This window comes from Pieris brassicae, chromosome 4, assembly GCF_905147105.1.
Source record: "Pieris brassicae chromosome 4, ilPieBrab1.1, whole genome shotgun sequence".
Taxonomy (NCBI): domain Eukaryota; kingdom Metazoa; phylum Arthropoda; class Insecta; order Lepidoptera; family Pieridae; genus Pieris; species Pieris brassicae.
In genome coordinates, this window is record NC_059668.1 from 4,956,471 (window position 1) to 4,972,080 (window position 15,610).

At 32.7% G+C, this 15,610-nt stretch overlaps 2 protein-coding genes and 1 non-coding gene across 5 annotated transcripts in view; 1 reads left to right on the forward strand and 2 right to left on the reverse strand.

Annotated features, from left to right (window-relative positions):
- LOC123709099 (cytohesin-1) overlaps positions 1-2,362 on the reverse strand; it is a 33,863-nt gene extending 31,501 nt beyond the window's left edge. The window contains exons 1-2 of one of the 3 annotated variants that reach the window (XM_045660228.1): positions 2,233-2,362; positions 2,041-2,114 (exon numbers count right to left, since the gene is read on the reverse strand). In XM_045660228.1, coding sequence (XP_045516184.1) covers positions 2,041-2,114; positions 2,233-2,311 — 153 coding nt within the window. In that variant the 5' untranslated portion in view covers positions 2,312-2,362. Of the gene's footprint in view, positions 1-2; positions 155-2,040; positions 2,115-2,232 lie in introns of those variants that run through there. The other 2 variants (XM_045660227.1, XM_045660226.1) reach the window with 2 other exon arrangements.
- Positions 2,363-3,172: 810 nt separating this feature from the next.
- Positions 3,173-13,378, forward strand: LOC123708567 (ubiquitin carboxyl-terminal hydrolase nonstop). Its single transcript, XM_045659341.1, has 10 exons — positions 3,173-3,296; positions 3,389-3,560; positions 4,017-4,252; positions 4,560-4,725; positions 5,549-5,659; positions 6,327-6,466; positions 6,644-6,823; positions 7,619-7,924; positions 8,364-8,513; positions 10,415-13,378. The coding sequence occupies exons 2-10, from the start codon at positions 3,441-3,443 to the stop codon at positions 10,467-10,469; spliced, it is 1,464 nt and encodes a 487-aa protein (XP_045515297.1). The 5' UTR covers positions 3,173-3,296; positions 3,389-3,440; the 3' UTR covers positions 10,470-13,378.
- Positions 13,379-14,860: 1,482 nt separating this feature from the next.
- LOC123709146 lies at positions 14,861-15,063 on the reverse strand. The gene has a single exon (XR_006753691.1). It is a non-coding gene; the product is annotated as a small nucleolar RNA U3 (small nucleolar RNA).
- Between the last annotated feature and the right edge of the window lie 547 nt (positions 15,064-15,610).

The following is a 15,610-nucleotide window of genomic DNA, read 5'->3' on the forward strand; positions in this document are numbered from 1 at the left end:
ACTAATTGGTTATTACGCTAGAGTGCGATAGTCGTCACGAAATATAACCTTTTAAAATATCACAACATTAAAACTTTTCAATTAATGCGTTTTTAATATAGCTTTACAGTGGAGCTCAGTTTTGTCACTGACGCCACAACACGTCACGCTCACAACGCGGCCCGCCAGTTACTGGTGTACGCACTGTCATGCCTCTCTCGCCGCCCCTCAACCGTAGTAAAAGCTTGCATTGATGCCTCACATTGTGATAATATTGCAGCTTTTTCAATGAAAAGGTCTGGCTTTTTGTTAAATAAAAGTACATTTAAGCCCGTGTCTTTAAAATTTTATATATACGTATATTTTTCACACGCAATTTTGCTGTTACTATTTAAGAAATGCAATGGTATTAGCAAAAGTTAATAATAAATTTATAATTTCAAGAACACTAAAAAGTGAGTATATCAATTATACCGTAACAAATAAAAAACGCAAAATAATAAATTAACAAGAACATGTATTAAGTTTATTCACATAAATTTGTTGGCCATTAAGCCAATATGAGCCACTAGACAAGGCACACAACTGACAGTGCAGCACTCACAGTGAAGGAAATCATCATGAGGTAACTGGTTCTTTTTGAAGTGTGATAATCTAGACTTATCACTCTCATATGAAAATCCAATACATTATTGAACTACAAGCCTCAAAGCACTAAGTTTCATCTCTGAATATCACGCTAAGAGGCAAGAATTTACATCGTATGTCAGGCATAGAAGCGTTACATGTCATACAAGAGTCCATAAAGAAGATGATCAACAAAAACAAATACAGACATCTGAGGCCAAAAAAGGGTTGTAGGACCTGCAATTATGTTTTTTTTTCATTATTTTTTTATTAAAGTTAAGACTTGCCCAATTAGTGTTGGCCTAGTGGCGTCAGCGTGCGACGCTCATCCCTGAGATTCGGAATCGTAGATTTAATCCCTGGCTGTGCACCAATGGATTTTCTTTCTATGTGCGCATATAACATTCACTTGAATAGTGAAGGAAAACATCGTGAGGAAACCGATTTGCCTTAGACCCAAAAAGTCGACGGCGTGCATCAGCCACAGAAGGCTCATCTCCTACTTGTCTATTCAATTTACAAATGATCATGAAACAGATACAGAAATCTGAGGCCCAGACCTAAACAGGTTGTAGCGCCATTGATTCTTTTTTATGTTCCTATGATTAAGTTTGCACTATATGAAAATCTAAAATTTAAATTTGCCTGAATTAAGTTTTTAAATTGGAGTGACATCTAGCAAAATGAACAGTTGTTGTCCAATTGCAGGAAAAGAGAACCCACAACCAAAAAGTGTGTTTGTTTTCCATATTACCTATTTAACTTTCATCACATAAAAATTTTAGTTTATATCAACTTATACACACATTACAATAACGTCAATTAAGTAAATAATTAGCTTTTACTGCTATTTTATAATGGGTTTGTCAACAACATTTAAAATTAAGCAACAAAGTCGGAAGTGGTAAACATTTATAAATTGCGAGTTATGTACTTCTGAATAACAAGGCATTACCAACTCAATTTAGATAACCACCTCCTACTTATAAGTCTTTGCACAATTTTGTAGCCTTTTACTAATATAAAACTTGTTTAATTTTTGGTTATTTTTATGATCAAAGGGATCATGAATAACAAATATCATTGAATAAACTGGTTTTAGAAATCCATTAAATACAAGTACTTAAATATTATTTGTTACTTTACAGAAGACTAAATACATAAATTAATCTTAGTTTCTTCCACTCAATAGTTTTCCAAGTCAATGCTTAACAGTATCCTATTGAGCATTATTGTTTATATTTAATTGCATGTAACTTTTTATAGATGTACTATTTAGAATTTACTCTTCTATAATATTACTACACACAAGTTGTTAAATCATGATATAAGTAGTGGTTTACTAATTCTATATAGAACTTGACTGAACTGGCACTGAGGTTTGCTGACAGTTTTACTAATGTAATGTAATGTGCAACAAGGATTAACACTAACCTGTATCTCTAGCAATAATTCCGTCTTCCGCCGTCGTATATCAATTAAAGTCTTTTGTTGTTCGGGTGTTAACTCTGAAAAACAATAAATACGGGAAGTGAGATCGAAGATTGAACGGTAACCAGCCAAATACAAGTAGATATTCATTGAGGTCAACAACCACAGCGTACACGAAATTTAAGGCATATTTACCAGTATGTGTGAATGGATCTGCATGACTGCTTGCAGCATTGTTTCCTCCAAGAGACAAATTCTCAAATTCACTTATCATTTCTTAAAATTTATTAAAAACATAAACAAAAGTTTACATCGTTAAGATTAAATGGCGGCCATATTTATTTACTACTTTGACATTCGCGTTTTTAAAGCTTCTCATTTTGACAATGATTGATCTAGGCTTAATACTTTCGACCAAGTTGTCTAATCATGCACGCTCGTTGTATCATTATATAAGAGGACAGGAAACAGTTCCCACTAAGCCTCGACTCGACCTTACCCTAAGGATTCTATATATTTATAGCCTTAAATCTTCGAACCCTATATATCTGTTCTTGAGCGAAGTATCAATTACACGTTATCGATGTTACTGTCATAGGAGAGACAACCTGGAGATGACGAGTCACCAGCATTTAGTACCATAAATGAGAGTTCAGAGTCACTCGCAAATATTAAAATTATGATTTTGGAATATTTTTTTAACAATTCAATGCAAATTTATTATATAGTCCCTCCATTAGCCCTTCTTAACTAAAACTTATAGCACTCAACAAACATCATTACCATAATGTATTAATCTTTAACGACTGACGTAATTTTATTTTATCGAAGCGTACAAAATTCCATCGACACTGCCATCCATTTCATGATTTCCATGAAAGTTTTAAGCGTAAGTTTGACGCCTATATTTATCAATGCCGCATAATTCCTGGTAGATGCATTAATATCATAAACAACAGAATCATGTAATAGTGGAGAAACACATTTAAATTACCTACAATAATTACAGTTTACCAGTTTTTTTTAATATTTGTTTAGTAGTACAATTTTGGCAATTTTTTTACATTACATTAGCAAATTGAATATTAGGCTTGTTGGCAACACTTGTGCCGACTGCCGAGTGCCGACTGGTGATTGGTGAGTTGAATGGTGCGGGTCGGTCGTCTTTTTTGTTAATTGCGTTTGTTTTGATAAAATAGAGTATAAAGGATGATAATGGTTTAACATCAAGTTTTCGAATAGCATTTGACCAGTGAAAAGTACTGCTACAATTTCTTTTATTCGAAATATATTAAAAATTACATGCATATAGGGCGCACCATATATATATTTAAAATTGTTTGTGTTTTAGATCGGTAAAAGACGCAGTTTGTCTTGATCGGCTTTTTCGCAAGCAAATCAAAATGAATGATACAGGTTGCATTCACTTAAACAACTTTAAGGCCGCTAAAGGCACCAATCCGTATAAAATTATCCATGCATTTTTTGTGTCGTGCACATCCTTTGAAGCTAGAAGATACAAGGTAATAATAGGTTTGCCTATCACTTTTAGACTGATTTTTTTTAACTTCACTTCATACCCCTAGCCTCGTAGACATTCAATTTGTAGGTATGAAAAGATGATGCGTAATCAGCTGATCCGTAACCTTCAGCTGTTTAGGTAATTTTTACGTCGCCTTGCGAAAGGTTTTATGTGTTTCTTTGTATATAGTACACCTAATCCTTTGTCCATTTTGGAAATAAATTGCTTTATTATGGCATTAGTGTATAGATTCCATTCTTTAAGCATTTACTTAATATTTTACGAAAATTCACAACTGTCATCATACTCCAACACACATAGATAATTGTTGGCATTGTATTTACCCAACATGTTCAATGATTTTTTTCATTAGAAATAATATTGTGTATAGGCACTTCCTATACAAGAATAATGAAAACAAGAATAGTTATAATATAATGGTCTTTTGTTATTTTAGGCTACTTCATGTCTCTGTTTTGCTTGTGGTCAACCTGGACCAAGAATGCATTCATGTTTACATTGCATATATTTTGCATGTTATGGTGGACATATTCAAGAGCATTCCAAAACTAAAAAGCATTTTCTTTATGTTGATTTGAGCTATGGAAATGTTTATTGTGCCCAGTGTCAAGACTACATTTATGATCGAGAACTAACTGAAATTGCAATGTCACATAGATTGAAGGAAGCTAAGTGAGTAAATAGTCATTTCAGTCTATAAAATGTAATTGTTTGATATAATTTTCATTTGGTAAAGCTTGAAAAATTATAGTCTTTGTTACAAATGTGTCTATACTTTATTGAAAAGAAAAACTGCAGTGTGTGCACTAATTAAATAAGTTAAACATAAAAAACATTTAACTAATAATATTTATTATAAATTGTAAAATTGTTATATAAGCAGATGTGATTATATATGTAGAATTAATATTGTTTAAAGCATTTTATTGCCCATACCTTTTGTGTGGCCAGCCTTATTTTAGTATTTCAATATGTTTAGGTCGTTGGGAATGTGTGTCCCATTTACTCCTTGGATCCCTAACAATAATGAAGCTATGGCGCTTCGACGATTACGTAAGAGACGTATGATAGGCCCACATACAACCATTGGTCTACGAGGATTACAAAATCTGGGATCCACATGCTTCATGAATTGCATTGTCCAAGTAAGTTTACTTAGATGGAATAGACTAGGTACTATGAATCTTGTGCCAGCATCCAATGGATTTGACTTATTAGTAAATTATTTATATATACTTAGACTTGTTCAATAGTGCCAGAGTTTCTTTAAAGTAAAGGTATAACCTAACAAAAAAGAACGACCTACCTACCTTTAATTAGTAAACATCAATAGTGATAAGATTATGATGATGTTACCAAGCTATTTTGTAGTGCTTACTCATGCACAATATTTGTATATTGAGTTAACTTACATACTGGTGCATTGACCTGAAGTGACTTTTGGACTCCAAAACAAGAGTCTTATTTTCTACAGTAAAATGAATTCTGAGTTACGTCATAAGGGGATCCGGATACTCGCAATGGAAGAACCATAACGGGTCTCCGGACTTGGGTCCTTGACATATTATTGTGTTCGTTTAACGGCTCCTGTGGCGCATCTTGTTGCTACCGCTTTAGTTTTTTAGGACATCATTATAGATTATTTTAACCCCACTCATAATGAAGTGTAACGATTTATTTATATGAGCGATTTTCAATATAAAATGTTATATATCAGTAGCGAGGAGAATAGAAAATTTGTCTGTTTGTGCAATAATATTAACTAGTAGATATAGTTCGTTTTGATAAATTTTTGCTAGGATATTATATGAAAAATACGATAGTCGTTTTTGAACGCAATTTATTTTGACTAAAAAAGTTCTGAGTGAATTCAGATGAATTACTATTCATATATGTATTTTAAAAAAAGGCTGTGTAACAAAGGCTATGCCGCGGACAGTCGTATTTCAGAACACAAAAACATTTCAGACATTAATTCACACGCCATTGCTGAGGGATTATTTCCTGGGCGAGAAGCATAAATGCAAAGCGCAAAGTTCGGGAAAGTGCCTCGTGTGCGAGGTTTCAAAGCTGTTTCAGGTACGCTATAAATAACTCGCGAAATATTGATTTGTCAGCGCTCAACCGGCAATTCAATAACGTAGGACGCTACCTGTTGCAATCGTATTTCAGTTTGATGTGATTTTAAATTTATTTGTATTGTTGATTTATACATTAATAATTATTATTATGTTTTTAATGTGATGATCGGATTTAGATTCAATACGTTAGGAGTTCTATTCCCGTGGAAACAAAAAATGTTTCAGTTTCGGAATTTACTAATTATTATACATTAATATTGTTTAAATAATTACTTAACAAACTATTTGTATAAAAATATTGAATTTTTAGATAATTAATAAATTTCCCCGGGAATACATCTCACCACGTATTTTTATTTATTCGTTATAAGTAGGTATGCATTTACAATGTGTAAGATTGCTTCTAACAGAGTTTTCACTTTGCAACGTTATCCAGAAATTAAAATTGATCTATTATTTAATTCTTTTAATCTTAATTATAAAATTTATTTTTTATAGACAGTTTAATTCGTAAATAGTACAAATATTTTGTTAAAAAATAAGCTTCCTTATAAGCGTAATTAACAGTTTGTACTGTTTATTTACGCTTTCTTAAATGAGTTCTTTTTTAAAAGGTTAAGGTAAAGGTTCTGGTGTTGTAATTGTTTGATTATTTTGATCATTAGGAATTTTACTCGGGCGCAAAAACACCCTTGACGTTACACCGTCTTCTTCACTTGATATGGACTCACGCACGCCATCTTGCCGGCTACGAGCAACAGGATGCACACGAGTTCTTCATAGCCACACTTGACGTGCTTCATAGGTACGTATATTATACTAGAGTTTATAGTTCATACATTAATTACATAATTTATACATATCCCGAATTTTTAAGCCAATAATCAGAATAATATATGAAAGATGTCTATATAGTAGATAGATGATTATATAGTATGGATTATTCTAATGCATATGATTGATTGGATAAATGTAATTTAAGACACTGCATGAATGGAGTCGAGGATAATGGGGAGAAGAAAGAGAATGGCCGCTGCAATTGCATCATTGATCAGATATTCACCGGAGGATTGCAGAGTGACGTTGTGTGCACTTCTTGTTCTGGAGTTTCTACCACTATAGATCCATTCTGGGATATCAGCCTGGATGTTGCCGGTCCTGGGTTAGTATGCATTAGTTCTTTTCGGAAAACAATCTTATAATTTAATCACCGCATTCTAGAATGTCAATCAAAACTTAAATCTAATTTCAAGACATTTTTTTCTGTATTAAGTTTGACATATTCAGCAGCGTTCAATATTCCTCATATTTTTAACAAACTCCCGACGTGACTTCGAAATTCTAAAACGTATCGTTTTTAATTAAGAACCATCTCGATCACGATAGCTTTTTGACACGAATTGGTATCATGATCGGTCCATCTGTTAAGGACCTATAATGCAACAGAAACACAAACACAAACACGTCAAATATCCCCCTTAAATGATTAGTCACATATTAAAATTTCGATCGTAGTGTGTCTCTTAAGGTTGAAAAGAACGCGAAACGTCAGGAGGTGTATCAAGTCATAAATACTAAAACAGGCCGTCTATAAAAAACATACACGGTCTAGTAAATGTGGAAATGTATGATATAATTTTTACTTTGAAAACTGTTCGTACTTGTACAGTAGGGCCAATTTAATATATTACAAATCTAGTTTTAGCTTCATAGGGCTCTGACAAATCATTGTATCGTCAGTTCACTCTTTCGAACCGATATTGTTTATCTTTAGGATGCGAAAGTAAATCGTAAAATTCTATTGTCGTTATTACAATAAATATGTCATCGAAATTGAACAATGTTTAGCAATTGTGCAATTCTAACTTCGCAAAAGTGATACTATACCAGCAGTGTAAAGATAATAATTTTATTTAGATTTAAATAAAGTATCTTTAAGCTATTTTCTAACTTTTAGCTCCCTCCAAGCCTGTCTGGAACGCTTCACTCGCGCCGAACACTTAGGCTCCGCTGCCAAAATCAAATGCTCGAATTGTCGGGCTTACCGCGAATCCACGAAACAATTGACCCTAGAAACACTGCCAATCGTCGCCAGTTTCCATCTGAAACGATTTGAGCATTCCTCGCAAATAGATAGAAAAATATCGGCTTTCGTTTCGTTCCCCGCTGAGTTAGACATGACGCCATTTATGTCGTCTCACCGCAGGGCTGTCGATGCGGCCGATAATAACAATGCACCCGAAGGGATTTTTGAAGATAATAGGTATGTATTCATTTTTAAACTTTTAAAGTGTAAAATACGTGTCACGTTGCGACGAAGTGTAAAAGCGTATTCCAAGGTTGCGTTTATAATATAGTATCTAGTTTATATATAAAATTAAAATGTGTTTACGATAAAAAAAATATTGCCAGTTCTCGACTTTTCGACACTCTTGATTTCAGAATTGGAGTAAATGCAAATTTAGAAAATATTTTTATAATTTAATTGTACATTAAATAACCTATATCAATAAATTATATTTTTATATTAGTATAGGATCGACATTCCAAGCATTTTTATATAAAAACTAATTATTTGTTGTACCGTTGAAACGTATGAAAAAAATAAAGTTTGTTACCTAAATAATGTACTATTATTTATTACTCTTGCGACGTAGTTAATGTAACTGTCAATAAATAATATTTGATTACGACAATTTCAGATACTCATTGTTCGCCGTGGTGAACCATCTCGGTTCGTTGGACGCGGGGCACTACACCGCGTACGTCCGCCAGATGAAAGGCAGCTGGTACAAATGTGACGATCACATGATCACACGGGCCTCGCTGAGGGAAGTGCTGGATAGTGAGGGGTAAGATTAAAACCTCTTTAGACTTATGACGTACCGTAGTTAGTAGTCTGTGCGGAAAGAAAACGTGTGCGGAAATTATTCAAACTAATATATTTCTTTTGTGTCATTTTATTTTTCCACAAAAATTATATACTTTAATTTTGTTCGTATTAAGATTACTGTCGATCTATTATAGTTAGACGTAGCAATGTTATTAATATAACGAGGTTGCTAGCACTGCTGTGATTTCAATCCAATTACGGTTCTCTTTATGCACAGACTACGTATATATTACCATGGTGGCAATGGGGTTTCCATATAAAATGATTGATTACAGATTTCTTTTATCTACCTGTTATATGGCTGTTTGTTTTCTCTGAGTTATATATAAACTGTCAGGTCTGTTCGATATTGCCAGGTTTAATGGAGTATTTTCATATATCACAGATAATTAACTAAAATAACTTATAGGCAGATTTTAGTCAATATTAAAATGCATTCCGCAATCTGTGCGTCATTTAATCTATAATTGTTTAGTCACGCCACATTTCATATATCTTATTGAAATATTGGCAATGCAAGAACAAAATTTCTAACTGACAAACACTACAAAATAAATTAATAAAAGAACTATTTAGATACAATTATTTAACACAGACTAATAAAATCTACCAAGAAACCAAAGTTATGACAAATAAGCAACGATATGTTCATAGCACCTGTATCTTAACTTTAAAAAAAAAACTTCCATAATAGCTTATCATTAAAAAAACCACCACTAAACGCAATACTTGCGAGCGAGTTTGCTTATTTTGCCGAAGCCGCGTACAATTTATTTGAAGAAGTCTATTAAGTATTAGGCTGCGCAATTATCTAACCAATTACCGCCTAAAATTCGTAATATTAGCGCGTTTAACCAGTTCTAAAGGGCATTAAAGAGACGGCTGATAGCGACGTGTATCTCGTTCGTATATATGTATTAAGTTTCTCATGTAAATAAACATTATTATCATAAAATTCTTGGTTTGATTATCAGCAAGTCATATTATTGCTTCGGTTGCTGCTATCAGTTGGGAGAAGGATGATATCCTACTTGCAATTTTATGATACGACCGCAAATATGTGTAGGTCCCATGCCCCAGAGTTATGACACAATAACGAAATATCCCGAATCTCGTTCATTAGTTACTGAAACATTACAAAAAAAAAATCGAATCTGTCTATGTCTAAATATGCAATTGGCAAAATGATTTATATTAATAGAATTAGCTGTCAAAATTAAACAAACACACAATATTTTCTCTATATAATTAGTGTCGAGACATACACAACCAGTAGCTTTTACAATTAGTATTTTGACTATTGAAACCCGGGTTATGATGACACAACAACTAAAATATTTTATGGATCATGTTTTTGCAATTTTCCTTGGGAACTTTGCACGGGGAAAACTGCATCTGTTTCACTAATACTGTTTCGTAAATATGTGTTATTCATTATTATTGTGGTCCGTTCGAATATTACGTACAAGAGGGGAGGCGGGTCTTTGATTTTCTTATTTGGTGATTACGTAAACAGTAATTTATTTGCTTTTTTATTTTTACTATACGGGGCAGTAAATCTGCTTACGTAATACTTGAACGGTCCCTTTCCTTATAAAAATTGTAGCGCTTATACCAAACAAAGCCTTACCAAATTGTTTCGATATTAGTATGGGAATGTAGCTTATTAAGTTTTCGTGGTGGGTCGAATTGTATGTATTTTAGTAGGAAAAACTAAAAAATAGCTTGCGCTTCTAATGACTAACCAGCTTGGAGTCATACCAATGTCAATTGCGTGTTTATCATGAACTTATTTCTTGTAACTATTAATATTACGTCTGCCTCAATATCACAGATTAAGCATTTATTATTCCTTCACAGATACCTGCTCTTCTACCACAAGACCGTTCTGGAATATGAGTGTGACGTCTCCTAAATTGTACCATATATATAATGTGTAATGCGCAAATTTCAATCAATTATTTATTATCATGATTTTGAATTTGGAATGTGTCAGCTGTAAACCTCTTTTTTAATTTATGACCATCATGTCTTTCAGTCGACATCAAAGAACAAAGTTTTGCCATTTAATAATTTGTTAATTTCCAATCACATTTTTAATTTTGAATTTATTAGTAATAAGTTAATATTCTACAGTGTCTGCATATTTTTAATGTGTAATATATTCAAGGGAGTTTAAGAAATATTGTAATCCATCTTTAAATTTACGCTTAGAATTTTTTTTCTACAATAGCTCGATAGAAATACAAGGTGATATTTTCATACCAACGGTACACTGACAGATCTATTAATATAAACAATACATGAGAAATTACCATTTTTACAATGAAAAACCACAGATGAAACAAAGCTTGTATATGTGTATGGTTAAAGTTTTGTCAACGCTGATTTGTGTTGAAAACTGAACTCTATTATCGTGATATTACGGTGTAGAATACAATAGCATAAGAAATTAATTCTGAGCGTTTAACAAAATTTTTAAATAGCTCTAAAAATGCTGTAGTCCCAAACATTTATCCATTCTCTAGAAAAAAAAAATGTGAAAAGTTTCCGCTTTTCAATTGCTCAATATCCGTAACCTGTTTGTTTCTAACGAATTTGTTAGTTTATAAGCTTACTCTATGGACTGAACGTTTCTCATCTATTTTCGCTTCTTATTCGCTTTATTGACTAGTGATGATGTTGCCAGTCATAAATTTAAATTTCTGATTAAAACCTGGCAAAAGGATTATGAAATCTAAACACAGGTGACACCACGTTTGACTGATCGCAATTTGGAGGTGATTTTAAAAGAATTACAACTTAAGAATTTGACAGATTCGTAATAAGTACCTATGATATGTCAGAACTTAAAGAGCGAACAATAGCCACTAAAACCTGGAGTACTGCCAATTTCATTCCTGTGTACTAAGGCGGTATATAGCTTCATCTTAGTATATAATACATATGTGGTAGGATACTAGTGTACTTTATTCTAACCATAGACGTCGTGCAAGCTCTATCCTTCTGATTTTTTAAATACACAACCAGTTGTATACCAATTATACGATAACATAGACGACTTGATTAAAATCTCATTTGATGACAAATATTTAGTCTTCACATCACTCATCTAGTACTACCGATACGCGCAAAGACTTGACACTTACATCTGTCAAAGTCAGCGTTGTGTTGCAAATTACATACAACACAGATTATTTTAAAAAAGTTTATACTACATACGATTACATAAATGTGTTAGTTTTATAAAATCGTGAAATAATTAAGATAAAAACTCAAGTATAAATATTGACAGTTTTCATATTACTAGTACATTGTTGACTAAAATAACACAGGTTATTTCAGAAAAATTAAAAAAAAATGCAATTTATGTCCTTAAATGTTTATAGATAATACGGAAATTTAAAACTTTGATAAGTTAATTACATATACCATTTTGACGTGCTTTCGCTAGCTATATATGTATAACATTTGAATGGATTTAGAACAAACTATGCTTAATCTACCTCGCTGTTCATCGTTTGCATTATAATAGCGTACTATTATACCCGCCAAACCTCGAACAATTGAATTACGTAAAAACAAAATGTTTCATTTAGATAAATAATTTTAGTATAAAAATTTAATAGTAAAAACAAAAGTTAGGATTGGGCTCTATTGAAAAAAATCTTCGTTCCTGAAGAAAAAGAGGAAAATCTACTAAAAAAAATCAAATACATGCGGCCACGCAACTTAAAATCTATATAATAAATGTATGACACGGTGGGTTTTTAAATTAATATCTATGCCTTTTTCGAAAAATAACACCATAAAAAAGCAAGAGATTGGCTTATACAAAATTATGTGGTTTTCAGCTTCATATTTCATTAGAGAATGTGTTCATAAAATAATTTTTGCGTTGTACAATCGCTTTGTGTAGTTAAAACTTGACTGAACTGACATTAGTTTGTGATATTTAATATTTATGTGTATGTGATGAGTAGTCGTAACAATTTCCTAATAGACTATAGGTTAGCTGACTTTTTAATTTGACAGATCCGAAGGCCTTTGATTTCAAAACGAATATAACACGTTAATTGACAACCTTTACCGCAAATAAAATTAATTTAATATGCAATTTGTGACCAATACAATTATAATTTTTCAATTTTCAGAACACCGATTGTTAAGCGGTACTTGTATAAAAGGTTTTTGATAAATTTTAATAGGCCACGGACGCATCTCCTGACAGTTAAGATATTTTCCGCATTTGTGTTCATCTAACGTATCAAAAAAAACATTAAGGTGTATCTCTTGATAAAATTCTTGATTTTAATTCGATGTTTGGATCTGCTACAGATATTAACAATATAGATTTGTAAACGAAAATATTACTATTATAGATTTAAAAAAAAATTGACTTGAAATGTAAAGATAGTTTGTTTTTGGTGCAACTTTATTAAAAATTTTGTGTTTCTATATCAAAGGTTAGCCGTAAGATAAGCTTTAGAAGTTAGTTATGTACGCTATTATTGAATTATTTGACTTGATTTTCTTACATTTTTAAATAGAGACAGTTCTATTTCTTCTATTTTATACAGGACCGTCAACAATTGTGCAATCAGCGCCCGTACTCTGTAACTTTACAGCGATACCCATTCTCACCTTGTTGTTAGTCGCAATCTTGAGGAACAAAGATTCGTTGAGTTCCGAATCGCGGTAGAATCACAGATTAGGGTAAAAAACCGCCTTCACGGGTGAGGCGAGGACCTTTACTTCGCACTTCGCTCACTCCCGTGAGCTTCCGTCCTGCCCTTCAGGCGATTGACCACCCCGCGACGGCCCAAGCGGAGGTTCGAGTCTCACAGGAGACGCCCTTGCGCTAGCCTCGGGATAAAACGCCATTCTGGCCGAGCTACGCTCGCCAAAATAGCCTGAGCTGCGCTATAAAGGCCCTTAAGGCCAACAGCGAGATTCCATTCAAAGAAAAATCGCGGTAGGTACCGCTATTGGAAGTTACAGAGTAAGGGCCCTGGTATGATATTCCTATTATTATAGTCTAGAAAGTTATGTCAGCTGAGCAAATTTGTGTGTATGTTACAATTTTAGATTCTCAGTCATTTTAAGAATCCCTTTTGAGACGAGTAGATTTTAAATAACATCGTTCGATTGTCTTGTAGATGTCGCCAGTAATTTTATTTGCATTTAATAAGTTAGATCCGAGCCCTAATCAAAATCCTTAGAATTAATGTGTATAAATGTAATCAAATAACTGTTAAATTACTTGACCACTCTTTCCTGTATTTAATGTACGAATGAAACCAATATATAGCGGTTTTCTGACATATACGTTCATATGATAATCTATTCGTAAGTTAAATGTAGGAACTAGATGTGTATGTAATCAATTTTTCAATACAGGTATTACAGTAAAATATTCGATTGTATTATTGTAAAAATTGGTGTTATAATAAAAATTATTATGATTTACTTTTTTATTTACTTAGAAATCGATAAATACATAAATCTAAGACAATCTTCAGTAAATACGCTTAGCGACAAAATTATGTCATAGTAAAAATGTCAGCGTTAAACAAAACTATTTAGCAAATAATGTGTGCTAATTAATCAACTTAAAGTTGCATGATTATATTATATTAACATGATTTATATTAGTTCTTTTCATTATTGTAGATCATTTTATATATGTATATCTTATAGATATACATATATAAAAATGAATCCCTATTTCCCTTGGTCACGGCATCACGCGTGAACGGCGGGACCGATTTCGCTAATTCTTTTTTTGTTGTGTTTGTTATTGTCAGGAATAAGAAAATTGCGCAGAACTTTAAGAATACTTAACCACCATATTAAGTAATCATGACTTGTTACGATAGCAATTTTTTTGTGCATAGCGCTTTTACAATTCACACTTTTTTCATGTATGCTTATGGCGTTTGACATAACATTGACAGAAAGCGTGCTACAAATATCGTCAAAGAGGATCTTAGAAATATGAATATCGTTTAAAATTAATGCTTCGATCGGAGTTATTATATTGATAAAATACATATAAAATATTTACAGTTGCTAATTGTTTGTGGCATTGATCTTGAAAATCCATGTTTTCACATGGCCAGTTGCCTGTTCCCGTGTCGGATATCGGAATACTAACAAAACTATTTATTTACGCGCCAGAAAAACAAAGAATGTTGATTATCATCAAGCATATTTAGTTAATTTTACCAATTAGTAATCAATATTCATACTCAAAATAGAACAATGTCTTTCGAGGTTCGCTAATATATTATAAAAGTTAGAAAAGCCACTCAGACAGCGACAGTACCCCACGCTTATCCGCAAGCGGAAAAGTGAACGATCATCGAAGGCTAATGACTTACGTCACTGCCCGCCTCACGCTCAGGGCACCGCGCCACGTCTCCTCATCATGGCTGGAAATATCCCACGTATTGTGAGAAGTTGCGTGAAGAGCTTACTATAGAAATGATCCTATGAAGTAAGGTCTTAACGAAATATTTTGTCGCGGAAAATAAGTACGACATCAAATATACTTCAGTACCGCGTTTTATAAACCACTATATTGGGCTAGCGACATCTAAGATTCGCGTTATAAAACTAACGTGCGCGCGCGCATGCTAATGGCTGTTTGTTCGCGACATCTAGTGAAGCTTTTTGTTACTAAACAAATATAAAAGTATAATGGTAGAGTTGAAGCTCAAGTAAATAAAATATGAAATGTTAAAATATTATATTCGCAAAATATCTAGTGCTTGTAGTGGTTCAGATACTCTAAGAACTTCAAAAACATGACTTATGTTTATTATTTGCACTATCCAATGTTCAGAATCAAACATTTTGTTTTGGATGTTTTTACTTTGTTTGTATCAATAATACCTTAGTATAGTTTTGTAAGTATGGCATAGAAATCAAAAGTCCTAGGTTTGTAATTTGTAGCCATAGAAGCACTCCTAAAAACTCAGTGATATAAACGAAATAAAAACCCTACCCCATAGGTTACAGAAATAACACTAATGAAATAAAAAAAAATATTGT

Coding starts and splice junctions, on each gene's coding strand:
- LOC123708567 (XM_045659341.1), top strand. CDS start 3,441: ATGAATGATACAGGTTGCATTCACTTAAACAACTTTAAGGCCGCTAAA. Junction 7,925..8,363: donor GGGATTTTTGAAGATAATAG/GTATGTATTCAT, acceptor CGACAATTTCAG/ATACTCATTGTTCGCCGTGG. Junction 8,514..10,414: donor GAAGTGCTGGATAGTGAGGG/GTAAGATTAAAA, acceptor ATTCCTTCACAG/ATACCTGCTCTTCTACCACA.